Consider the following 25653-nt stretch of genomic DNA (forward strand, 5'->3'; position numbering starts at 1 on the left):
GCTAAAAACTTAAGGTTTCTATTAATCTAGTATTTGATCTCGAAGCAATTGTAGTTCAAGTCTTGTTGCTTTTATATTAGCCAATATTTTCTTTTTTACTTGTGGTGGCCACTATGCTTCTTTTCCAAAACAGAAAAAAAAACTATATATGACTTGCTGAAAGGCAGTTCTTTGTTCAGGTCTCTTCCAACTCTTTCATTGAAACATGTGCTTTCATCAATTAGCTCATTGCTAAAATCTGCAGGTTTAGTCAGGTGGTTACTAAATAGCTATGCATTTGAATCCACAATTCTCTGTGTGTGTGCGTGTGTGTGTGATGAGAGAGAGAGAGAGAGAGAGAGAGTTGGTTGATGCTCTAATCAGAGGTGGTCAGTAAATAATTATGCATTTATGTGTGTGAGAGAGAGCTGATGAATCTGCATCTCTAATCAAGTAGTCATGTAGTCAGAAAATAGTTATGCACTTGAATCCACAGTTTTTTGTGTGTGTGTGTGTGAGAGAGAGAGAGAGAGAGAGAAAGAGAGAGAGAGAGAGAGAGAGAGAGAGACCACACTTCCATCGACAGATGGTTGGTTTGATTGGTGTTCTCAAATTGTGCTCATCTTTTGCCAACAGTTGTAGGCAGCAAGCATAGTCATTGGAATAAGCCATTGCATGGGAATATTGAATCTTGCAGCAGGAGATAAATGTGCAACAGAGGGACCCTCATTGTTTATGTCATGGCTGACATCGACAATGAAAGGGATTTGAATCAAACACTACCTTTTGAACAACCTACTTTGAAGCTTTGAATTGCTTGCAAGATTCTGATCTGCTCCCTCCTCCACATTTCCAGTTACCAAAGGCCAAATCTCCTTCACGCAGTTCTCGGAACCAATGTGATTGATCCAAAGGACAACATCCACCAACCTTCTCCTCATAGTCTAAAGAAGATATGACACAACAAGAAGAAACTGCAAAACGCATGCACAACAGTGAAACTATTTCCTTTTCTTGTATCCCCATAATTCTGAATTAATTTGATCTTTTTTTGTTGTACTTTCTTATTATCAAACAATCTGATTTGAGAACTAGAAATTTTTTTTGCCAATATATCATCCTGGTCAACAAACACGAGTAGAGAGATAAGAATAGAATGGACTGAGCAGAATTTACTGTATAAATTGATGTTCTGCCATGGCCAGTTGCCACTTGGAATCAGTGCAACTCAGTCATGGAGTGTCTTTGTTTATGAAAACTGTTGTTCCTCTCTGCAAAATATCACTGTCAAATCTTTGACATTTTGGCATTATTTCCGGTGCAAAGTTTGACATTTCTCCACGTTGAAACCTTTGGTATGTCAAATCTTTGATCATCTTTCATAAACAAATGAACTCTGTTATGTTCCATTGTAAGACATTTTGATTAGAACATTGATGATACCAAATAGTCTTGCCATGTTTCCATGGAAATTAGATATGTTATATCATATCTTATGGTTTTTGACTTGCCAGTTATATTCCACAAAGCATGTTTGACAAGAAATAGAGCAATTAGCACAAAATTTTAGCCTCTATTTTTTTTTTCTTTGGTCTCAGCAGGATTGGATTCATCATCTGTATCATTTTCTAAGCATTTAGGGTTTAGGGTCAGCCATAGAATATTTGTTAGCTAGAATGTGCTACTTTGTCAAGGTTGGACATCAGTCTACAAAGACCATTTGTATAAGCCAAGGCAGAGTGTTAATATACAGTAGAAACTCCTAAGAATAAGAAAACAAAACAAAATACTATTTTGTTAGTAATATTCAGATATGTAAGATGAAGAAAAATGAACTGAGATCATTACATACTGAGTTTGAAATGATGTATAGATGCAATATATGATCTCTACACATTAATTCCTGTAGCAAATACTCCTTTACATGCAATAGTAGCTTCAGCAGATGTTGTTAACAAGAGAGCTACTGGTAGTATCAGAGACAGATTTATAATTGCTTTTGCAGCAAGATCTGAAAGTTGGTAGTTCTTACTCGAGTGAGTGATGTCTCTTATGAATGCAATACGGATGAGAGAGAGGAACTACAGAAAGGAGAAATCATAGACTACCCTCCTCCGGTGACTGAAACAGTAATCTTGAGCTCCATAAATGTTGTCAAGAGATCTATGAAAGCAACATAAAGCTTTAGCAGACCATGCAGGGAAGATGAAGATGATGGTCGATCAGATAGCCAGGTTGGGTTTAATTACATACGTATATGAAATCATCTTTTCTATCAATCTTTTTATGAGAAAAAAATAGGGTGCAGTTGACCACATGTTTGAGCTTGACTTGGTCATTTTGACTATAACTATGATGTTGACTCCTTGTGTCTTCTTGAAGATGACATGGTCAAACGTGGAACATATTCCATCTCATGCTTTGAATAGAGACCACCATGAATTATATCTCATCCACTTGCCATGGAAGGGTGAAAAGAAAAGATGCGTCCGTCGTAGCTTAGTCGACCGGAACAAATTTGTGGCACCCAAGTTACTACTCTCCATCGAAGAGGGAACGAGATGACCTGCTGCGATCGGTATCGTCGATGGGAGAGTTGACGAACTAAAACCTAATATTTCGATTGAGACATAATAATAATAATAATAATAATAATAATAATAAAAGTCAACGATAAAAGGTTCTCCCATCCTAGAGTGAACAGTTCTTCGCTACGCTTCACACAATGTAAGATTTCTGGTGGAATGGAATGAAGACCAACAACATGAGGCAAAAGTCTGACCCGTATTGGAAAAGTCATTCCTACAGTCCTAATCGATTTACCGGTCAATGTTCCACCCACAAACCATCAGCCGATTAATATCCCTTGCAAGAGAAGTCAAATGATGGACAGTGTTTGGTCTTCGAAGGAACGCTTCTCCTCCACATGATTATTATCATTCTCATCATCAAAGAATTAACTATGTTCTTCCGCTACGAACATGCCTGTAACTCGAAACAAAGGTTGACTTGCATCATTCTTTGAGCTGAATCTTATTTTACTCAAAATAGAAAAAGATCATTCTATGAAATCACCTTTGAGCTGAGCTTCACTTGCATCATTGTAAGATTTGTTTTTTTACTATGCTGATCATAAATTAGTACGTCAAGCCTTTAAGTAAAAAGGATATCCCAATTTAGTCTTATTTAAAGAAAGTGAAAAAAAAATATTTAAATAAATTTAAGATTAGTAGTTCCAACTCAATAGATTAATGTGCCAACTATGTGATACTCTCTCTTTTTAAGAACACAAACTCAATAGATTGACAGTGCAAAATGCTCTTCCTACCATATACTGTTGGTCAATCGGACCACGTAGTGGTTGCATTCCACAACCTTCCCCTCTCTCCCCTATCCTATAAACTGCTACCCACTCCTTCCATCCTCAACTCCATCCCCACCCACCACTCTCTCTCTCATCAACCATGGGCAGGGCTCCTTGTTGCGAGAAGGCTCACACCAACAAAGGAACATGGACAAAGGAAGAGGACCAACGCCTCATCTCCTACGTGAGAACCCACGGCGAAGGCTGCTGGAGATCTCTCCCGAAAGCTGCAGGTTCTTCTTTATGCTTTCTTCTTCTTCTTCGGTACCATGTCACTGAGACTGTAGCTTCCTCTTCTCCTCAGGCCTTCTGCGCTGCGGCAAGAGCTGCCGCCTGCGGTGGATAAACTACCTCCGCCCTGACCTCAAGCGCGGAAACTTCACCGATGAAGAGGACGAGCTCATCATCAAGCTCCATGGCTCGCTCGGAAACAAGTTACTCTTCTTCCTCAGCTCAATTACCTGCAGGTTTGATGGCCTGCAACGATTTGACGCTCTTGGTTCGTGCAGGTGGTCGGCGATAGCCACGCGGCTACCGGGGAGGACCGACAACGAGATCAAGAACCACTGGAACACCAACATCAAGCGCAAGCTCCTCGGCCGGGGGCTCGACCCTCGCACTCACCGCCCCGTCCACGGTGGCTCGCATGACTCGCAGAGCAGCGGAGTAAGTGCCGACGACGACAGCCGACGCTCCAACCTCGACCTCGACCTCACGATAAGCCTTCCTTCTTGGAGATCATCAGAAACCATTTGCTTCTGCTACCACCTCGGCATTCGCAGCAGCGAGGCATGCAGCTGCCGCACGAGCTCAAGCATGCGCTTTCTTAGCTTCCAGCACACAAGCTCAACCTCGACCTCACCATAATAAGCCTTCCTTCTTCGAGATCATCAGTAGCTTTCTTAGTTTCCACAGACTCTGGGAAGAAGAAGAAGAAGCGGAAGATTCAAATCCTCTTCATTTCTCAGCTTCACCTGTGCATGTTGAATTCAGCAGAAAGAGACAGCGGTGAGAGAGTCGAGGATGAGTAGCCTTAGTCTTAGTCCTAATCATACTTTATCATGTTGCAATCCTCAATGCAGAGCTTGTCAGGGTTTTCAAAGACGTAGACTTGCACTCCATACATGGATGTTAGCATGGATGAGAGTTGGTGGAGCAGAGCATGGATGTTAAAGAGTTTGAATGTAATGTCACATGATTACAAGATCCTATACCATGCACCATATATATATATATATATATATATATATATATATATATATATATATATATATATATATATATTCTTATGAAAACTGGAGGATGACTCTAAAAATATATTACTATATAAACTATAAATTTTTTTGTTATAAATCAATCAATATCTGACCAAATTAAAAATACAAATAGATAATTTATCGCAAAGGGCCCCACCCCCCATGTTTGATGTCTACCAGGGGCGCCCCTTTTGATGTTTTGACTAAAATACCCTTAGCAAACAATAAAAAGATGATGATTATCCTTTGACTGGGTTTGACTTCGTTATTTAGTTCTTCGCCACCGTCTCTTCCCTCGCCTCATCTCCGCCTCTCTTCTCTCAAATCCTGCTCAAAGCCCAAACCCTCGCCGTCTCTTCCTTCGTCCGCCACCGCCTCATCTCCCCGTTTCAGTAAAGAATGGCTCGATTCAAAGTGAGCTTTTGAATGCTTGTGTCTCTCGTGGCGCTACCTCTTCCCTACTACTTCACTTCCCCTGTTTGGTTTGATTTTGGTTGCAGAGGAAGAAGGCGCTCCCAAAGCCGTCTACGGTGAAGAATACACCCTGCGTGGATCGGATCACTGGGCAGACGATCCCGAAGAGTTTTGTCTTCTCCAGGGGGAAGCTAGGCCTTCCCAGAGATCTCGAATTGGATCTCCGGAAGCTTATGCTCCCCCATACCACCTTAAAATTAAAGGTCATTGGATACCCTAATCTCCGTTTTATATGATTTTTGATATTAAACAACTCATTTTACAACCATTTGTTTGATAAAGTTAGTAACACATGATTGTTATGATTAAAATGGGAGAAAGTTATTAAAGCAATTTTATCATTGAACCCCATCTATCTAGTATAATGGAGGGGATAACCTTTTGTTTGTACCTGTTTTTCTTTTTATTCTACTTCATGATTGCATGATATTAAGCACTAATAACGTGTGGGTATGGACTAATCGGTCAGCACCTGATGGGATTAATTTGCTGTGCTTTATGATTGCGAGCTTGATCAACAGTGTTTTCATGTATTTTATTGTGATTATTGCATCTGTGGTGACTCGAATCTTCATATACGCATCCTGATCCTATTCACATGTTTTTATCCCTGCAACACCAGCAGAAGAATGTCCAGTTTGGAATTAAATTTCTAAGGCGACTAAAGGAACTGCTCAAAATCTGGATAAGTCTGACTTAAATGTCAACAAATAATGTGAACATGTCATGTATCTGCATAGTGTTCCTTTTGATAAATTTTGTACATGAAATAAGAAAACACACCTTAAGGATTGTGGCAAGGGACTGTCAGGTCCTCTGCACTTCACTGAGGAACATAAGCTTCTTTTTTGTGCTTTATTGAAGCTCAATTTTTATGCGGCTGGGTCTTCAACTTCTTTTAGTAGAGCAAAAAGATTAATTTTGTTTACTTCAGTGACAGGAGAAGAAACAGAATAAACTCGAAGACTTGTGAATGTTGCAGGGCCTATGGGTGTGACCCATTTTCTTATACCATCAAACTCAAAAGAGCATGCCCCATTTGCGTGTTGCAAGGACACCGCAAGGTCCGACATTAACTTGTAAGATACATGAATATGCTTTGGCTGCTGATATTATTCGATCTCAGTCTCATCCCAGTTGTCCTAAAGAGCTGTTCAGTAACTCGCCCCTAGTAAGTTTCTAGTCTTTTGTACTTACTATCTGTTTTTATTGACACCATCTTATTGTTCCATTATATATGCTTTCATATTTTTATATTTTGTCTATTTTACTTGGTGTTTGATATAAAACATACCTTTTACTCTGACATTCATTTTTGATACAGATTGTTCTTTCTGGCTTTGGGAGTGGAGATCAGCACCTGAAAAGCTCACAAGAATCATGTTTCAAAACATCGTCTCAGCCATTGACATAAATATGGTAAGTATTAAGACTAAATTTAGTTTTAACTTCTTTTTTTTAACATTCAAAATCCATTTTTGTATTTCTTATCTTTTATTGCAGGTTAAACTGTCCTCATGTCGGAGGATTATTTTGTTAAGTTACAATAATGAAACAAATCTAATTGACTTTCAGCATTATTCCATCCGTCTACAACTGATTGGTGTAACTCGGAGGATTAGAAAGTTTGTTTGAATCTTGGCATGCCAGATTTGAGGAATCTTCAGGATGTTGGCGATTTCCTGACCAAGTAAGAGCTAATTTATCTTTCATCAATAAATGATAGCTTTAGATTAAAGTAACTTGGGAAATAAAGAGGCCACAATTAAATTTAAGATTATTATTTCTATGATCATGTGGTCAAGTTTTTATAGCTTATGGAGCCTATCTGATATGTAAGCTAGACTATTCGATGGATCAAGAAAGCAGTACTATATGCATGTTCATTTAATGTTATGCGATCTAAGCTTGTAAGAAGCAAAAACGCAATTATGTAATATTCGTTGTGACCAGATCCTCAATTGAAGTTGCCCAAATCTTATATCATAGTGATCTAGGATGAAAAGTCTAAGGAATCTGGATACAGAACCAGAATCGTGTATCATAGTGCTATCTAGGATGAAGAGATAGTGAATCTGGTTGGAATTTCTTACCAGTGTTGTATAATTTAGAGCCAAACACTATCAAACTTCTCTTACACACACACAGACACATATATATGTATACATCATTTTGATCCAAGCAGATATCTTATATTATATCATTATTGCTGTAGGGCTCGCTATAGTTCAGAAAGTGAAGCTGATGAAGAATCGGCAACTCAGTTTGGCAAGTGAGCTTGACAGAGGAAACCGGGCATCTACCCAAAGTGCTGTTAGACTTCAGGAAATTGGACCCAGGATGACACTTCATTTGGTTAAAGTCTAGGAAGGGTTATGCTCTGGAGCTGTTATATACAATGACTTTGGTAAAGGAGATTGACTCATTTGGTCTCTCTGATGGGTGTCAAACCATGTAGTGTTTTCTACGCTGCATCCTAATATGTAACTGTCATTTTTTTCATCAGTGATTGTGTTTTTTTTTTATCAGCGATGATATGTTGATTCTTAATGCAGTAAATATTTCTCTCCCCAATTGTGCTTCGTTTTAGATATGATTTGTTTTACATATTGTTTATTTAGTTTTGGTCTCACGGTGTTATGATACACACAGCGTTGTTGACGGCTTAACCAAGAAAGGCAGGTCAAGGATGCACATCAAGCAAGGGGCCAATAGATTCCTAACTCATTGTGTTCTCAAAAGATTAAACAATCTCCTTATCATGTGGAAAATGTGCTAAGTTTATACACGATTACATGTATTAGAATGATGCATTGATCAAACAAGTCTAACAGTAAGAAAATTTCCATGGCTCTTCATCTGTCTTCTTGCAGTGAAATGGGAGAGCAGAACGAAACAGGCTAGACAAACAGGAACAAGCTGAAGGTTAGCTCAAATCAGAGTCAAGTGATGGATGGGAAAGAATCATAAAAGCTCGTGAGACACCTAGTGAAAGACATCAACAGAGAGAATTGGCTTTGAACAATCCACAGGTATAAAGCCTTGGTTCATTATTTTACTGGTCGCATTGCATCTTATTTTTCTTCCTTCTGTAGTGGAAATAGTCCTACTTGCTAAAAGCTTTAGTATATGCTCTCTGTTGATAGAATGTTTTTACTTGTAGCCATGGTGTCTTATAGCTTTATCATGACTCTACAATTACTTTTGAGATTTAATGGTGTGTGTTGATAGTATTGAAAGGAAGGTCTAGTTACAGTTTGGTGGAGAAGTACACAACCACACTGTTCCACTTGTCTCATACCATGCAACAGAACTATTCATTTACCCATCCCATTCTGTAGAGTTAGCCGAACTGGTACTTGTTTTTCAATGCCAATGATTAATGTTTGCTTCAATCTTGCTTATCCCTTCTTGTGTTTTTCTATTCAAAAGAAGCAATGAATTGTCATCTTCCCTTCCAAATTGTTGGCACCAATCAATCAATCGACGTGTTCCATGAGAAACACTTGTATTTGCTCCTCCCTCAACCAAAAGGCCAAAAAAACCCACTGAGCATGGAAAGTAATCCCTGAGAGCGACCTCTACCTCTCCTCCCTCCTCACTCTATTATAATCTTTTAATCTCTCATCTCAAGCCAGCCAATCCCTGCCTCCTCCTGCTGGTTTGCCATTATCTTAAAAGCCAGTCTTGCCTATGGTCCAGAGATTCTCAGAGATCGGCCTCAACCCTCCTCATTTTTATTTGTCTCTCCAGCAAAAATTATAGCTCAGTGGCTCGTACAACAAGTTGGTGAATTTGACCTATCCATCTAATGGGTGATTCAAAAGATTTAGAAGCACTGAGGAAGCCACTATAACCACTGTTATTGTCGAGAATTCCAGGATTGATAACCATGAAGTCAGATTGCTTAGGATTAACATATATATATGGTTTTTTTTTTAATCAATGTAGGACTACTTTTATTTCTTGTTGTATTCTTTATCATGGACATGGATATTTTTCTTAACAGTTCCTTCTATCATATCTCTTTATTCATAGACCTATTTTTCTTTCTTTCTTTCTTGTAGTCAACATCTACTACTTTCTTAGTCAATTGTTTTTTTCAATCTTGATTATGATATCATATTGAGATTTTAAGACTGAGTGATGATGAAATTGAATACCAATTCGAGTTAAAAGCTGAAATTTAACTTGTGGATTAAACCCAATGTATAACTTAATGAACATGAATTATTCGGACTCATCTCTTTAATCTTTTATGTTAATTTGAGTATATATATTTTGAAATAGTTTATTCAAGCTTTGTGATCACATCAACCTCTTTGAGTGTAGCAGGAAAGCTCATGTAAGAAATTGAGCCGCCACTCAGAAAACATCAAAAGCTGTGTACACTCCTAATTGATGTGCCTCATCAATGAAGTTGAAAGCTTTCAAATCAGCAGCAGCTCTTTGTATGGTTTTCCTCCCCAACCATGACAAGTTCCCATACAATACATTACTGATCACTGGTTTGGTGTATGAGCTATGCACACACACACACACACACACACTCTCTCTCTCTGCTGTGGTACTATTGGATGTGAACGACCAAAAGGGCACTGTGGAGGTGAATGAAAACCCTCATCATAAGATATCAAGAGATTTAAGACCAGCATTCATGTGTAGATATTAAGGATTAATGTCGCTGCCACCACCCATGCAAGCAGACATGCTTGCACAGGTTTGGGCGGCCCCCACGCCCACTCCACACCACCAAACAACAAGCTTCATCTCTGCTCTCCATGCGCTCACCACCCGTTCCTCTTCTCATCTTCTTCTTCTTCTTCTCATTCTTCACCTCTCTCTTTCTCCTTCCACCAAATCTCACATCATCTCCTCCTGTTGTACTAACTATAGATCCTGTGCGATCTCTAATTCCGTGGGAAGAGGAGAGTAAGAGAGATGAAGGTGGTCGTGGAGGTGGCGGACGCGGCCGGGCTAATGCCCAAGGATGGGCACGGCTCGGCTAATGCGTTCGTGGAGGTGGAGTTCGAGGGGCAGCGCCACCGCACGCAGGCTAAGCACAAGGACCTCAGCCCGGCGTGGAACGAAACCTTCGTCTTCAACGTCTCTGACCCTGCTCGCCTCGCCGACCAGACCATCGACGTCTCGGTGTATCACGACCGGAAGTCTGGCGGCGGCACCGGGGACGGTGGTAGACACGGTCGTGGCCATGGTCACCACCGCAATTTCCTCGGCCGCGTCCGCATCGCCGGCGCCTCCATCGCGCTGTCTGATGCCGACGCCCCGCTGCAGCGTTTCCCCTTGGAGAAGCGCGGCCTCTTCTCCTACATTCGCGGCGACGTCGCGCTCCGCGTCTACGCAATGCCGGAGTCCGCCGCGGAGGTCCCTGTCATCACTCCTTTCGTCGAGGTCGAGCAAGCTCCTGTCGAGAACAAAGAGAAGAAGGCTTCGTCCTCGGTGGTTCCGGAGGAGGAGCGGCGGGTCTTCTATTCGGTTGAAGCCGGAGGGGGGGGCGGCGCCGCACCAACAGGCGGAGGCGGTGCCGCCCCTACAACCGGAGGCCTGAGCTTCGAGTTCGCTCAGATGAAGCAGGCGATGACCGGCCAGCCCCCGGCCTTCAACATGTCGCCGGTATTTAACGTGTCCCACGCCCAAGCCCGGGCGGATGCGCCGTTCCCGCCGACGGTGATCCAAGCTGGCCCTCCGGCAGTCCGCCCCGGCAACGACTTCGGCCTCGTGGAGACCGCCCCGCCCCTGGCCGGCCGCCCCGGGTACCGCCGCGGCTTCGGCGGTAGCGACAAAATCGCCTCCACCTACGACCTGATCGAGCAGATGCGCTACCTCTACGTGAACGTCGTCAAGGCCCGCCATCTCCCCACCATGGACCTCACCGGCTCCCTCGACCCGTACGTCGAGCTCAAGCTCGGCAACTACAAGGCCACCACCCGGTACCTGGCTAAGAACTCCAATCCCGTGTGGCACGAGGTCTTCGCCTTCTTCCAGCACCGCCTCCAGTCCAACCTTCTCGAGGTGGTCGTCAAGGACAAGGACCTCGTCAAAGACGACTTCGTCGGCCGCCTCGCCTTCGACCTCGCGGAGGTGCCGCTGCGCGTCCCTCCCGACAGCCCCCTGGCGCCGCAGTGGTACAAGCTAGAGGACAAGAAGGGCGAGAAGCTCCCCAACGGTGAGCTCATGCTCGCGGTCTGGATGGGCACGCAGGCCGACGAGGCCTTCCCCGACGCGTGGCACTCCGACGCGCACGACGTTGGCCTCGACGCCCTCGCCACCACCCGCTCCAAGGTCTACTTCACCCCCAGGCTCGTCTACCTCCGGGTCGTCGTCCTCGAGGCGCAGGACCTCGTGCCCCACGACAAGAATCACCCGCCGTCGAACGTCTCGCTCAAGCTTCGACTCGGCCACCAGTTCCGCAGCACTCGGCACGTGCGGGGATCGCTCAACCCGACGTGGAACGAGGAGGTCATGCTCGTGGCGTCGGAGCCTTTCGACGAGCACCTCGTGCTCACGGTGGAGGACCGGGTAGCGGCCGACAGGGAGGAGCCGCTCGGACGTCTGGTTCTCCCGCTGTCGGCCGCCTTTACACGTACGGATCACCACAAGATCATGGAGCCTCGCTGGTTCAGTCTCGCCAAGCCGACGGCCTCAGACGAGAAGGCCGGCGACGGCGAGAAGAAGGAGCACAAGTTCTCCAGCAAGATCCGCCTCCAGCTCTACCTCGAACTGGGCTACCACGTGCTCGACGAATCAACCCAATTCAGCAGCGACCTCGAGCCGGCGTCGAAGTTGCACCGGAAGCAGAGGATTGGGATACTGGAGCTGGGAATCCTCGGTGCCCGTAACCTCATGTCGATGAAGGCAAACAAGGACGGCCGGACCACCGACGCCTACTGCGTCGCCAAGTACGGGCAGAAATGGGTCCGCACTCGGACTCTCCTCAACACTCTCACGCCGCAGTGGAACGAGCAGTACACATGGGAGGTGTTCGATCCCTGCACCGTCGTCACAGTCGCCGTCTTCGACAACTGCCATTTGGCCGGTCACAAGGACGACGCCCGAGACCAGAGGATCGGCAAGGTCCGAATCCGGCTGTCGACGTTGGAAGCAGACCGCGTTTACACCCATTTCTATCCCTTGTTAGCTCTCCATACCTCCGGCCTGAGGAAGACCGGGGAGCTGCACCTGGCGGTGCGGTTTACGTGCACGGCGTGGGTGAACATGGTGGCCCTCTACGGGAAGCCGCTGCTGCCGAAGATGCACTACGTGCAGCCCATATCAATGCGTCAGATGGACATCCTACGGCGGGAGGCGATGGTCATCGTCGCCGCGCGGCTCGGTCGTGCGGAGCCCCCGCTGCGGAGGGAGGTGGTGGAGTACATGCTCGACACGGACCTGCACATGTGGAGCCTGAGGCGGAGCAAGGCCAACTTCGTCCGCCTGACCACGCTGCTCTCCGGCGTCACCTCCGCCGGGCGGTGGTTGGAGGGCGTGCGGAGCTGGAGGAACCCCGTGACGACGATCCTAGTCCACGTGCTGTTCTTGATCCTCGTCGTCTACCCGGAGCTCATCCTGCCGACGGTGTTCGTCATCTTGTTCATGGTCGGCGCATGGAACTACCGGTTCAGGCCGCGCCACCCGCCGCACATGGACACGAAGCTGTCCCACGCCGAACTGGCCCACCCCGACGAGCTCGACGAGGAGTCCGACACGTTCCCGTCGTCGAAGGCCGCCGACCTGGTGCGGATGCGGTACGACCGGCTAAGGAACGTGGCGGGGAAGCTGCAGACGGTGGCGGGGGACATGGCGACGCAAGGGGAGAGGGCGCGGGCCTTGCTGAGCTGGAGGGACCCGCGAGCGACCACCATCTTCATCCTGCTGTCGCTGGCGGTGGCCGTCTTCCTCTACGTGACGCCGTTCCAGGTGGTTGCGGTGGTCGTCGGGCTGTTCCTGCTCCGTCACCCCAGGTTCAGGAGCAGGATGCCTTCGGCCCCTTTCAATTTCTACAAGAGGCTGCCGGCCAACTCCGATGTGCTGCTCTAAGGTTAATGGGGGCTGAAACGAAGAATGATTCCAGTGATGTTATCTACTCGGTTGCTACTATTGCTACAGAGCTTATTCCATTTGTGATATATGAACATATTAAATTCCATGGGAAGCATGTCATGAAGAAGATGAAGGATGGATAAATGGAGAGACACATTTCTGTATGTCTCGAATAAGAAAACTTAGGATTGATTTCATCTTCATTTAAATGTTATTTGTGAGATATTTATGAGATAATTTACATATTGTTGGGAAGCTTATTGAGGTTGCACTTGATGATGAGTCTATCACTTGAAAGCAAATTTTTTTCCCTTTATTTTGATCATAAAAATAAAAATAATATCTATCTTAAAAAATTGGTTCTGTTCGTGTAAACAACTTTATGCCGTGGCCTCGGGGCCGACACGGCTCGTTTCGGGTCCGAATGATGGAGATCCTGCTGAAGGTCTCTCGGGGTTGCTGACGGGGGTGGCAGAGCGGATTGGGTAGCGTCAGGGCTCGCCGGGACGTCCCGCGAGGAAGGGTCCCTCTCCACGGTGTTGGCGAGGAAGTAGCTTGGTCTTCGTACCTGCACACAGGTCGGGTCAGAACTCGGCCCGACCCCTCCGACGATCAAGTCATATGATGTGAAGAGGTCTGTTTGTGTGTGTCTTTTTTTTTTTCCCTCTCGTTTAGAACGTGAGGGTATTTATAGGAGAGTTTAGTGTTAGCTGATGTGCCAGCCCGCAAGGAGCAGGATCGTACCTCTGATGGCGTCTGACATCGCTGTTGGCGTGGCGTGAGGGATCGTGCCTGAGCGGTTGTTAATAGGCCTCGGCCTACGTTCTGGTTCGTTTGACCAGATTCTGCCGGGTTGATCGAGACGTGAGGCATCGTCTGGGGCAGCTGACGTCAGCCCGAGTCTTGTCGCCATTTGTTACCCTCATCAGGTTCCAATTATAGTTTTGAAAGAATTTGAGTGATGAAATATTAATCTAGTTTTTTGGTTAGGTCTTATCTTTATTAGATATTAGGGTGTCAATAGAAGTTTAAGGATATAACATTATTTTATTTTAGAAATATTTTTCTTACCACATTATTTTATAATAAGAGTGGAGAGTTAAAATTATATTTTTTGACTTGAACATAATACCTAAGAGTCAAGTCTATGATCTTTTCACTTTTTAACATTGTATGATGAGTCTTTTAACCTTTAAATTTTTAGATTTTTTGTTTTTGTTTTGTCGGATGATGATGATGATGATGATGATATCAGCATATGTTGAATGTTTCCACTTAGGTGATAGGATTATTTATCTTCCCATTAGTCCATCTCATTTCTCTCCTCCCAATCCATCATCAAGCAGACAAAAAGTGTCCTCTCTCCTGATCCTGGGTTGAAAGCTTCAACATTAGGAATGTTCGATGGTGGGGATTCAATCTTCTGCTACAGTAAGAAGTGAGCTTTTAGGTACATCATGGGATCATTCTTCTGATCCCAGCTAACAGGTTTCAGAAAGTGGATAAGGATCCTGAGGCATCCACACAAAGCATGCCAACTTCTGACACAAGAGAAGCTTCTCCTCTGTACATCATTCTAATGTGAATCCGTAAGCTCGGGATGGAAAGGAGAATAAAGCTGCTGGGTTGGGTTGGACCATAATCCTGTCCTTGAGACTCCAAACCAAGAACAGCTAAAGAGATAAAACAAGCAACATTGGAGACTTCTGAGTTGTTGCCACACGATCACTTGGTCTCGGTGGGTGTCTGTGCACAATAATAATATTAGATTCTGTGGGAAATCCGACAATTTGCCTGATAGCTCCATGTTGGCTAAAAGTTGATATAATGTGTTTCCCTTGCAGAGAATGACAGACACTTCAACAAATCTTTGGATGTTTGAAGTTTACATTTTTGAAGAATAAGGAATTCAGCTTAAGAAAAGTTTTTTTTTTTTTGTTTTTTAATGACGGAAAAAACTCTAAGAATTAGGGTTAATTATTTTTATCAATGTTCTATGTAACTTTTGAAGTTTTTCTCTAATAAATCTAGAGAGGAGGAGAAAAAAGAAAAGAGAAAGATGATGTATTTTAGCCAATTTATGTAGATTGGACCTTTCTAATTTGTACCTTTAGACTTCTTATTAGTATTCTTCCTCCAAGACTCCTAGGAACAAAGTGGTAGTGGTGGTGGTGGTGGTCAAGAAAGAGGGAAGAGGTCATCACTGTTAAGCACAGTAGAAGAAGCTGATACTTTCCCTAATCTGATTCACTGATGATCATGTGCAAAAAAAATCCTTGGTCTTCTCATTTCAGCTGAATCAACTACTGTCAATAGCACAAATTTGGAGCAGTGACCTTTCTGAGTTGAGTTATGAAAGAAACATCCAATATCTAACTAGAAGCTAAAATTCCTCCCTAAGTTCATGTTTCTTATGAATTTGAACTCTTTTTCTTCTAATGCACAAGTCGGTCTCATGAGTCACATCAGTGTAACTCAAAAGCTTTAACTTGTGGACTAAGCTCAATATAAATCATCCATCTCACTTAAACATAAGCAATATAGAAATTTTCTTAGTTCCTTTTTAATCAATCTATCGAATATACATACATATGAATATTCTCTTAAACATAATCAATATAGAAGTTTTGAAACTCTTTGGCTCGCAAGTTGCATACTATTTGCCAGATTAAATGTAGCTTCAGTATCTTAAAAGAAAGAAGCATTGAAACTATAAGAAATCCCTTTACCTTTGTCACCATTGAATTGATCTTTTGCACAAACACTAGTTTGTTTCATATAATCTAAGGAAAAAAATTAATTTGGTCCCATAAAATAACAAAAAGAAAAGGAAAGAAAAAGGAGAGAGAGAGAGAGATTGGATGTATGAGCGCATGAGACTTGGAAGTCAAAATGGTGTGCCCTCTTTTGTCTGCCATTCATCATCCTCCACAAATCACCACATCTAGAGGGAGAGGAAAAAGAATCAATCACATCTGATAAAATTAGGTTCTTGGCAAGATGGTTCCATCAGTAGCCATCAAGGTGACCCGAATGATTCTGGTTTGCACAAGACACTCCAAAAATGGTGGTCAATTCAGTGTTGGCCAGCGCTGTGGATGAACAGAAGAGCTTGGAGATCTTTTGCACACCAACATACACGGGAAGAGAGAGAAAAAAAAAGGAGGAAAAACCACTTGAGGAATTCAGCTTATCAAATGTAATTTAGATAAGAATTGTTACACACAAAATAGCCATTCAATCGTAGTGTATCCACTAACACTAATGTAGTCATAATTGATCGCAATAGGAGGATATTGTTTTGTTTCATTAATAAGAATTAGTCAATTAGGATTTATTTGTGCACAAGTAGATCATCGATCCGAATTTAGAGACGATCTGACTTGATTCTGGTTCCGAATCTTATCGCTCTTTGAGGAAATAGCATAATTTTCAAAGTAATGTAATTGATGAAAGAAAAAAAAAAGCTTATGTATTTCTCTCGCAAGGAAATACCATGATATAATGCGACGATACGAGTAAAAAATCTTAAGATTAAAAGAAAATAAGAATAAGAAAGATATGAGAGAGAAGAACTTGGTATTGTATCAAAATAAAGATCATATGATCCATAATCGACTATAGCGCGACGTGATATCGGTTGTGACTTGTCTTGGACCCAAAATATATCTTCTCACTATCTACTTACAAATAGCTCATTAGGCCTTCTCTCTTCTTTCCTGAATATTGACTTGGTAATCATAATAATTACGAAATACTAAGGAGGATTCATATTTATTATATGCTCATTTCACAATAATAACAATTGAGTGGTAGAATATCTTAGAGGATTCATATTTATTACATGATAATTTCACGTACATATAAAACATTGAGGTCTAGAGATACTCGTAAAAATAAAATAAATATATCTTTAGCAATGTGACCATAATAATTTGGATCAAAAATCACATTAGAATATTAATGATCAAAAGAGTAATATCTTTTTGTTGAGTATTCGTTAAGAAATGATTGAAAACTATGAATCGAAGTACAAATGAAAGATTGTTGCTAACTAATGTTGGTGTTGATCATATTGATTTATTATCTCACTATGGATTATCAGTGGAATAATTATATATAATTAAATATGATATATGAAATTCTAATCAAGCTTCTTCACTTTATATTTTTCATGAATTTTCATTTAATATTATAATAAGTATGCAATACGACTAAGAGCTTATTACAAATTTCTTATCTATATGTTAGGAACGATATGAGAATATTGATTTCACGCTAAACGAAAGACCCATTACTAAATTACATGGACCGGTAAATTTGAATTACTATTTGCTTACAAATAGTCTATTTGACATCATCTCTTTTATTTGGTAATCATAATAATCACTGTTGTAAAGTTAATATGCTGCTATTATATTGCTCGGATTCACATATATTATATTGCGTGCTCATTTCACGTTTGCCGTATGTATAGAACATTTCGATCCGAGTAATGTCGATGTCGATCATATTGATTTATATTATTATCTCACTATAGATTGTCGAATGAAATGATTATATGCAATTAATTATGATGTATGAATACTCTTTGTTTTCAATTAATATTTACTATTATTTTAGTACGTATGTGATATGTCTAAGAGCTCTAATAATAATGTCTAAGAGTAGTATAACTTTCAAACACAACAAAAATGTTGGGCTTAATTAGCCCATCAATTTTGTTTGACTTCAATTATTAATCAAATTATTTAATTATTTAAATTAAATTTAATAATAATATACTCATCCTTATCAATTAATATTAATCATATTCTTTTTTTATATGCGACTATTCAAAATATTACAAATGATACGATGAATTAACTTTTTTTTTATAAGAAATAAAGTGACATGGCTTTGGCATGCTGAACCACCTAAGAACCCACTCTCACCTCAACAGTAACCAAGGCAAAAGAGCCCATGTTACCTCCCCTACCCTACCCTACCCTACCCTACGGTTTAACAATGGGGAAGCGATCTTTCACCCTTATCGATCACGATTTCGAAAAATGTTGTATGCTCAGACGTGGGGAGTATCAATCTCTAACGACGGAGCTCATTTCCTTCTTTTTCCGAGAGCATTAATCCCTGATGACGGAACTCATCTTCCCCTTTTCTGAGAGCATTAATCCCTAGCAGTGAAATACATCTCCCTCTTTTCGATCATCTGACATGAGTAACCATCACTCTTTTCCTATATAGACGTCGACCCATACCAATGACACCTCTACGATCGTCGTTCACTAACGAAGGAATGAACTAGCTGATCGTTAACATAAATGAGCCCCTGAAAAATCATGGATTAAAGGAGGAGCCATCAATCTCCCACCATCGACCGTCCAGATATAAAAGCTAGTCTCCTGAACCTGAAAGAGGGAGAGAAAAAGATTTCTACTACTTTAATTCTCGCTACTGACTTTAGCATCGGAGGGGTCAAGTCGATAATTCCCCCAACAATAACCTCATGTATAAGAATCTCGATGAAGCCAATCGCTCCTCGATTCGACTCCAGAATTTTGAGAAAGCCTAACCACATCGACTCAGCGTAGAATCCACCTTAGGCAAATAAGTAACACCTCGAGATCGTGCCGACGTGACCTTCCGGGATGAGCTTGCGCATCGGCAAGCAACCAAGTGATTAACTATTGGTTCATTAATATAATAATGACAATGATAAACTTTTAATTCCCAGAGACAATAAAGAAAAGAAGTACATATTTAAGAGCTTCTTATGAGAGAGAGAGAGAGAGAGAGATGGGTGTGGCTGTACCAGTAACAGCTCAAAGTATAATACTTATACGTATGACTCAGCCGACGAGGTCTTCCTCCTTGTGGGTCTCGATGACGACGTCGGACGTGGGGTAGGCGACGCAGGTGAGCACGAAGCCGGCGCCGATCTGGTCGTCGTCGAGGAAGCTGCCGTCGGACTGGTCCACCGAACCCTGCACCACCTTGCCGGCGCAGGAGGAGCAGGAGCCGGCGTGGCACGAGTAGGGTAGATCGATCTCCGCCTCCTCCGCTGCGTCCAGGATGTACACGTCGTCGGGGCATTCTATCACCTTCTCTCCCTCTGGCGTCAGCAACTTGACCTTGTAGACGGCCATGGCGGTCACCCGGCCCCGCCCGGCGTCCACCCCGAAGAGGGAGCGGCCCAGCTTGGGCAGGGCGCGCAGGCTCACGCCGGCGCTCTGCCGCAGCGCGAAGGGCGTGCCGAGGGAGAGGGCTGAGGCTGAGGCCATGAAGACAGGGAGAGATGGCAAGGAGGAGGAGGAGATGGTGGCTGAGAAGAGAGGGTGCAGTGGAAGTGGTGGGTGGGTGTGTGTGGAGGACATACTTGTATTGCAAGTGTGAGGATGACAGGGAGAGACGTGGCAGGCTGTTTGTGGGGGGCTTATCTCCCTTTGGGTAGGGTTTTGGAGAAGGCTGAGCCATGGCATGAGAGGTGGTGGGTTGGGTGTTTGAGGCTGAGAGCTTCTCCTGTGGAAGCTTTGCAATGCTTTGTTTGTTTGTGTGTAGTGTAGGAGGAAATCATAGCTATTATCATCTCTAATCATGTAGAAATTTAAGCTTAATCATTAGAATTTGTGATTGGTGTCTAGAGATGCCATGTGTGGGGCTCATCTCCATAGATAGGCTTAAGAAATGGAGGGTTCCAATTTAAAGTACAGAGAGAGAGAGAGAGAGAGAGAGAGGTTAGCAACCTCTTGTTAAGGAAAGGTAATAGATATGGATGTCTATGATGTAATTGACTTCCCACTAAAGTTAGGCCACCCAATTCAAAATGAATGGGTTGTAGTAACTCAAGTCTTCCAGTTACAAGTACAAGTGGAGAGGATTGCTGTCCAATTTTGAGTACATTTTGGATAAGGAAAGCAGGTGGAAGAAAAATTTTGATACCAAAGAAATAATTAAGAGAATCAACTATAATATAAATATATTTTTTAAAAAAATAACAAGTATAATATTTATATTGTTTGACACCCTTTAATTATATGCATCCATAACAAAAAAAATTAAATTATTTATCATGAGAGAATAATAGTATATAATTTTTTTTAAAAAAAAATCTCTTTTGACTCATATCAAATATATCTGAAAGCCCTTTATATATCTTCTCATATAATTTTTTAAAAAAAATAAGTTTTCTCTTCTGCTTCTCTAAATCTTTCAGAGAATGGTTTATGAGCACCAAAAATACATTTCATTAATACACTAAAATTTTGAGATATATAGTATTTTTTTATAGAATAACCAATCTTAATTTCTAACTGTTACTTCAGTAATAAATCTTTTAAAACCCAAATTTCTTACTTTTCAAGCAATCTGCTTTCGATTGATGAATCCAAAAAATAATTATCAATCCTAACAACATATTGCATATCTTAGTGTTGATACATCATAAGTAAGTTTCTATTAGATCATGTGAGAGATGGGTTGAAAAGGAATGTATAAGTTGGTCAGAATACCAATTAAATTAAATGTAGATTAACTCTGCTAAATAATAATTAGATAGTTAACATAGTTATAATTTTTTAAAAAATTAATTGCATGTACAGATATTTTTCAAAGAGTTTGTATGTGTACAGTATTCTGTGGGCACTATCAGTGTAAAATGTACATATCCATTGTCATGCACTTATTGTCATGCAATATACTGACTTTTGTTATTCTCAAAGTGCTGCAGTGTAGAAGAAGAAGACTTTGATATTAATCAATAGAATAAATAATAAAGTATTAATAAAATAAATAGTGCAATCAAATATAAAGAGGAAAAATTAATCCAAATTCAAACCTAAAACCTATCGTAAATCCTTTTACATAAAGATTTAAATATTTTTTTCCTTATTCTCTATAAAATTTATTTAGTTGAGTAAAATCCTAAAACACTCAAATATTTGTTTTTTCACATATGACAAAATTATAGATAGCTATCAGCCCTTAATTTCTAAAAGTTTTTCTTTTTTCAAGTAGAAGTTTTTGAAAGTCTGAATTCCTCAGTCTTCTAAGAAATGCAGTAATATATTGTGTTATGATGCTTTTAGAACAGAGCCAAGATTTTGCTGCTGAAATTTTAGACCACATGGTATGATGACTCATTGTTTCTTATCAGAATCAAAGGAAGCAAAATCTATGAAGCTGAGACTTCTCTATTTCTGACTTGTAACTGGTAATGAAGATAGATCCACTCAAGTAGCAGATGACACTAACAATGGATGACAGGGGAACACTTTCTGTCAGCAGGTTTTCTTCTTTCTTTTCTCTCTCTCTCTCTCTCTCTCTCTCTCTCTCTCTAATGTTAAACCATGTAGAATTTTTTCTACAAGATTAACAGTCTTTTTTTATAACAAGTGTTCAATTATGTGATTGGATTCTTCATTTCTTTTGGCTGTTGAGTGATTTTGATATGCCTATATACTAATTGGGTTCTTCATTCTTCATCAAATCACCAATCATTTTGGTACCATGTACAAAGTCTTTAGTAGAAGATTGACCTGATTGGATTATGATGCACAGATAGAACAAGGTTTTTTACTGCAATTTCTGAATACATTGAAAATATTAAATGAAACTTTAAACTAGTAAAATAGTTCGATCGATTAAATTAAAAACCCTAATAATATTAAAAGTTTATGACTTTGTCAACTCTGATGATGAGAATGATTATGATGAATAAAAATTTTAGTTTAGCACATCTTATGCCTTTTAACTAAAGATATTTTTATTTTTAGAGTATAATGATTTATTATTATTATTTCTATTATTTTAATTGTTTTCTGGCCATTTAAACAATATTTGATGTAGATGTTTGAAGGAAAAACCTGCTTGAATTCCCTTTATAAATTCAAGGGAAGATTTGAATGCTTCTCCTGAGAATTTTAATGACAAAGAACAACAAATATTATCTTTTTCTTTTGGAAATTAATCCTCACAGCAGCAGCAGCAGCCATTAATGAAGAGTCAGTCCTTTATCTTATTCTATTTTATTCACCTCAAGTGCAGGAAGAGACAGCTTCAGGCTGCCATTCCAGAAGCCTGAAGCCTTTTTTCCATCATGGCTTCCATCTGTTGGACATCAATAGAATCACACAAAAGCTTCCACTGGTGCAGTGCCTACTTGTCTTGTCACCTGCAATTTTGTGCTGCAAACAAGGAATCTACACCCCCTACCTTTTCCCTCCTTTCTGCTCCCAGTGCAACCATTAATGATGGCAAGAAGGAAAGCAGCAGCTGATTCCAGAAAATAAGAAGAGAAGAAATGGAGAACAACAGGCAATAATGCAATGAAAAGGTTCCTCTCTTTTCTTTCTTTCTTTCCTTCCACATTGCAAGCTGCCTACCACTTCCACAGGACAAGCCTCATCCTTGTCTGGTTGCAGAAAGAGAGAGAGAGAGAGAGAGAGAGAGAGAGAGAGAGAGTAAAATACTTTGTGTTCTTACGGCAGTCATCTTCTTTCTTGGGTTGCTACAGTAAATATTCATTCATTCATGCCCCCATCACATCCTTCTTCCTTGTCCTGGAAGTCTCCATGTCTGCTTCTGGTTCTACTCACCTGTGACTGCACAGATCCAGCAGCTTCTTCCTTGCCTCCACAATCTCATCAAAGAAGTCGTCCATTTGCCCCACAAGGTTCTCTGTTCCAGTCCTCAGCATCCCAAACCACCCCTTCAGTGCCTCCACCTTCTCCTTCAGGCTTCCTCCGGTGGTCTGTGAGTCGCACCCCATGGCCGCAGCTCCCTCCAGCTCCTCCAGTAGCTCCTCGACCGCCGCCCTCATCTGCCGGAACTCGTGCATGAGAATTCCCGGCCGACCGCCCATGGTCTCCGTTTCCCCGACCAGCCGCTGCCGCAGCCTCGCCATGGAGGCCATGAACCCGGAGCCGAAGAATAGGGAGCAGCCCTCGATGGCCGCCAGCTCGGGCCAGCAGGCGACCGATCCCCAGAGCAGGATCGTCAGGAGCAAAGAGCTGGTGTTCCTTAGCGCGTATAGCACGCCTCTGAAGCCATTGAATCCGTTGTATCGGGACTCCATCGGCGCACGGTCGTCGAACCGGAGCGAGACGGGCTCGATCCGAGTCGCCGCGAGTGCTCTGTTCTCCTCTTCCAGTCCCATGGCCTCTCTCCGGCAAATGGAGATGGCCCGCACCACCTTCACAGAGCAGAGGCGACGAGAATGCTGAGAGCTTTGATCTACGTAGAGTCATGCGACGAGGAGGAATGCGAGAGACAGACCTGCCGAGTGAGGTGGGGGGAGGGATTACGGCGCCATTCGTCGAGCGAGGAGATCATGGCGGCTGCGGTGGAACAGTACTTCTCCATGCCGGAGATGCCGTGCTTGATCACATGGCAGACGTCCCAAAGGCGGGAGCTTTCGTCCATGTACTCGTCGAGCCAAGTGCCACCAACAGGCAGGTGGAGCTTCTGCACCAGGTGGGTGAGCTGGGAGTGGAGGGACCGGAGGAGGGCCACGGCGCGCTGGAGGAGCTGGAGCGACATGAAGGCCTCCGCCGCGAAGGACTGGTCGAGGTCGTCGAGGCCATGGGTGAGGAAGGAGAAGAAGCTGTTGAGGGAGCTGGAGGAAGGCTTCATGGTGGAGGCGATGGGAGCTCGGTGGGTTGGAATGACAGGGAAGGAGGAGGGGGTTTTAAGGAGGGGTTTAGCTCAGCTTCCTAAGACAGCAATGATGGTGGGTGTCTGCTGTGGAGGGAGAAGGATGATTGGGAATCTGCCATGGCGGATTAGTTTAGTGGGAGAAAGAGGGAGAAGCCATGGAATCTGGAGAAACGGAGCTCATGAGATGTATCCGCTCCTCTCTTTCTCCCCGAAACGACTGCCTCTAAAGAAGAGAGGTAGAAGGCTCTAATGGCCATGGCGTACTTGCTTGGCTTGGAGATGAGCTGGTGCCGGTGGCCCTTCTAATTCTCCATGCTCATGCATGCATGTGTGTGTGTGTGTGTGTGGGTGTGGGGAAGAGGAAGAGGAGTTGTTGCTTTCTATGCTTTGACTGAGCTGCATGGACGTCTTCCCTGCAATCAAAATTGGGGACCAGAAAGGAGGAGGAGGAGGAGGAGGAGGAAGAGACCTTCTGCTTCAAGTGCTGTGTTCTTGTCGACAGTTCTCTGTCTTCCTCTCATCCCCATAAGCTGCCATTAGAGAAATACTTGTGTTCTACTGGACTGGTTATATGACATGGGCAGTAGTAGAACATGTTGCTTGTGTCATCATTTATACATGCTAATATTGCGCATGATTACAATTATAGATATATATATATATATATATATATATATATATATATATATATATATATATATATATATATATATATATATATATATATATATATATATATATACATATATATGGATGTATTCAATTGTCAAGCTCTCAAAATAATAATAATAATAATAACAATATGTAGCAACTTATATGTAATGTATTTATCTCTGGTCAATCAGTGATTACTGGAGATGTAGAATAGATATTCCTAGTTTTTAGTCCATACACTACAAAGCTATTAATTTTTTGACATCATATTTGTCACCATTTGGTTAAAATCTTAAAGGTTCAATCCTACTTTGAACAAGATTTTTAAGTGTTATAAGTATATTTTTTTCATTTATTTATTATAATTGTTATGAAAAGCCATTTTTCCTATTTGGATCTCTCACCCTATAATATATACTCTGTAATAGATTTTATTCTGATATCAGTTTTTAGGAATGCTAAAATGACTGACTCATTATTAACTTGGAAAAAGTTGATGATAACCAAATATATCAGCTCAGACCTTTATAATTTATTTATTTATTTATTAGTTTATTTACTTAATTATCTTAGTTAGGTCCCAATTGTATCCTAACTACATGTAGTGTAGACACAAAAGAAAGAAGGTGCAATGGATTAGAACCTCTTAAGTGAGAGTGAGACCAAAAGATGGTCATTCTTTTACTCAATGAACCTCTTGTTTTATTTGGTGAAATGCTCAGCTAAATGCCATCTGTTTGTCCACACACTGGACGAGTTTGTTTGTTGTTTATTGTGGTGATGGTCTTCTAGACAACTTGAATTGAGTGATGAAGGAATAATTTAGTAGACAAAGGAGTTGGAAGATTTGCTCCATTCCCCATGCTTGGGTTTCACTCCTTCCAAGCAGGGGAATGATGAGCTTCCTTGTACCCATCCATATCTCTCTATCCACTACACCAAGTGTGTCTTTTTAGGCTCTCTTTCCCCCTCCCTCTCTCTTAGTTTAGTCCTCCAAGGAGGGCTTAGTCTCTTGCCATTGCAACAAGCTGCCTGATTGATGCAAGTCTGTCCTTTGTCTTTGTTGATGTGGAAGTGGGGAAAGTGCTCGTGGGATTTTGGAAAATGGGATGCTTTGGGAGAATCTATAGAGCATGTTGGTCTTTTGAGATTTAATTTTGGGGAGTGGAGGGTTATGATAGATATAATATTACTAAAAAGAATTATATGTTT

At 42.0% G+C, this 25653-nt stretch overlaps 4 protein-coding genes and 1 long non-coding RNA gene across 5 annotated transcripts; 3 read left to right on the forward strand and 2 right to left on the reverse strand.

Moving 5' to 3' along the window:
- The first annotated feature begins 3426 nt into the window (after positions 1–3426).
- Positions 3427–4531, forward strand: LOC103983758 (myb-related protein 308-like). The gene is made up of 3 exons (XM_018826386.2): positions 3427–3576; positions 3648–3777; positions 3853–4531. The coding sequence occupies exons 1-3, from the start codon at positions 3444–3446 to the stop codon at positions 4208–4210; spliced, it is 621 nt and encodes a 206-aa protein (XP_018681931.2). The 5' UTR covers positions 3427–3443; the 3' UTR covers positions 4211–4531.
- Positions 4532–4796: 265 nt separating this feature from the next.
- Positions 4797–6786, forward strand: LOC108952915 (uncharacterized). The gene is made up of 5 exons (XR_010513758.1): positions 4797–5013; positions 5100–5276; positions 6008–6244; positions 6398–6492; positions 6649–6786. It is a non-coding gene; the product is annotated as an uncharacterized LOC108952915 (long non-coding RNA).
- Positions 6787–9746: 2960 nt separating this feature from the next.
- On the forward strand, positions 9747–13407 carry LOC103983644 (FT-interacting protein 3-like). The gene has a single exon (XM_009400898.3). The coding sequence runs from the start codon at positions 10015–10017 to the stop codon at positions 13129–13131; it is 3117 nt and encodes a 1038-aa protein (XP_009399173.2). The 5' UTR covers positions 9747–10014; the 3' UTR covers positions 13132–13407.
- Positions 13408–18835: 5428 nt separating this feature from the next.
- LOC103983643 (ferredoxin, leaf L-A-like) lies at positions 18836–19492 on the reverse strand. Its single transcript, XM_009400896.3, has one exon. It carries the CDS (start codon positions 19413–19415, stop codon positions 18984–18986), a length of 432 nt encoding a protein of 143 aa, XP_009399171.1. The 5' UTR covers positions 19416–19492; the 3' UTR covers positions 18836–18983.
- Positions 19493–22582: 3090 nt separating this feature from the next.
- Positions 22583–24317, reverse strand: LOC135672863 (uncharacterized). Its single transcript, XM_065181303.1, has 2 exons — positions 23407–24317; positions 22583–23323 (listed from the first exon to the last, which is right to left on the reverse strand). Exons 1-2 carry the CDS (start codon positions 23761–23763, stop codon positions 22724–22726), a joined length of 957 nt encoding a protein of 318 aa, XP_065037375.1. The 5' UTR covers positions 23764–24317; the 3' UTR covers positions 22583–22723.
- Between the last annotated feature and the right edge of the window lie 1336 nt (positions 24318–25653).

The sequence above is a fragment of the Musa acuminata genome, chromosome BXJ1-5 (assembly GCF_036884655.1).
Source record: "Musa acuminata AAA Group cultivar baxijiao chromosome BXJ1-5, Cavendish_Baxijiao_AAA, whole genome shotgun sequence".
Lineage (NCBI taxonomy): Eukaryota > Viridiplantae > Streptophyta > Magnoliopsida > Zingiberales > Musaceae > Musa > Musa acuminata.

What these genes read in the sequence shown, in the direction of transcription:
- LOC103983643 (XM_009400896.3), bottom strand. Translation starts at nt 19,415, where the DNA reads ATGGCCTCAGCCTCAGCCCTCTCCCTCGGCACGCCCTTCGCGCTGCGG.
- LOC103983644 (XM_009400898.3), top strand. Translation starts at nt 10,015, where the DNA reads ATGAAGGTGGTCGTGGAGGTGGCGGACGCGGCCGGGCTAATGCCCAAG.
- LOC103983758 (XM_018826386.2), top strand. Translation starts at nt 3,444, where the DNA reads ATGGGCAGGGCTCCTTGTTGCGAGAAGGCTCACACCAACAAAGGAACA. An exon ending in ATCTCTCCCGAAAGCTGCAG is followed by an intron (nt 3,577 to 3,647) that starts GTTCTTCTTTAT and finishes TCTTCTCCTCAG; the next exon opens with GCCTTCTGCGCTGCGGCAAG. An exon ending in CATGGCTCGCTCGGAAACAA is followed by an intron (nt 3,778 to 3,852) that starts GTTACTCTTCTT and finishes TGGTTCGTGCAG; the next exon opens with GTGGTCGGCGATAGCCACGC.
- LOC135672863 (XM_065181303.1), bottom strand. Translation starts at nt 23,763, where the DNA reads ATGAAGCCTTCCTCCAGCTCCCTCAACAGCTTCTTCTCCTTCCTCACC. An exon ending in CCCCCCACCTCACTCGGCAG is followed by an intron (nt 23,324 to 23,406) that starts GTCTGTCTCTCG and finishes TGCTCTGTGAAG; the next exon opens with GTGGTGCGGGCCATCTCCAT.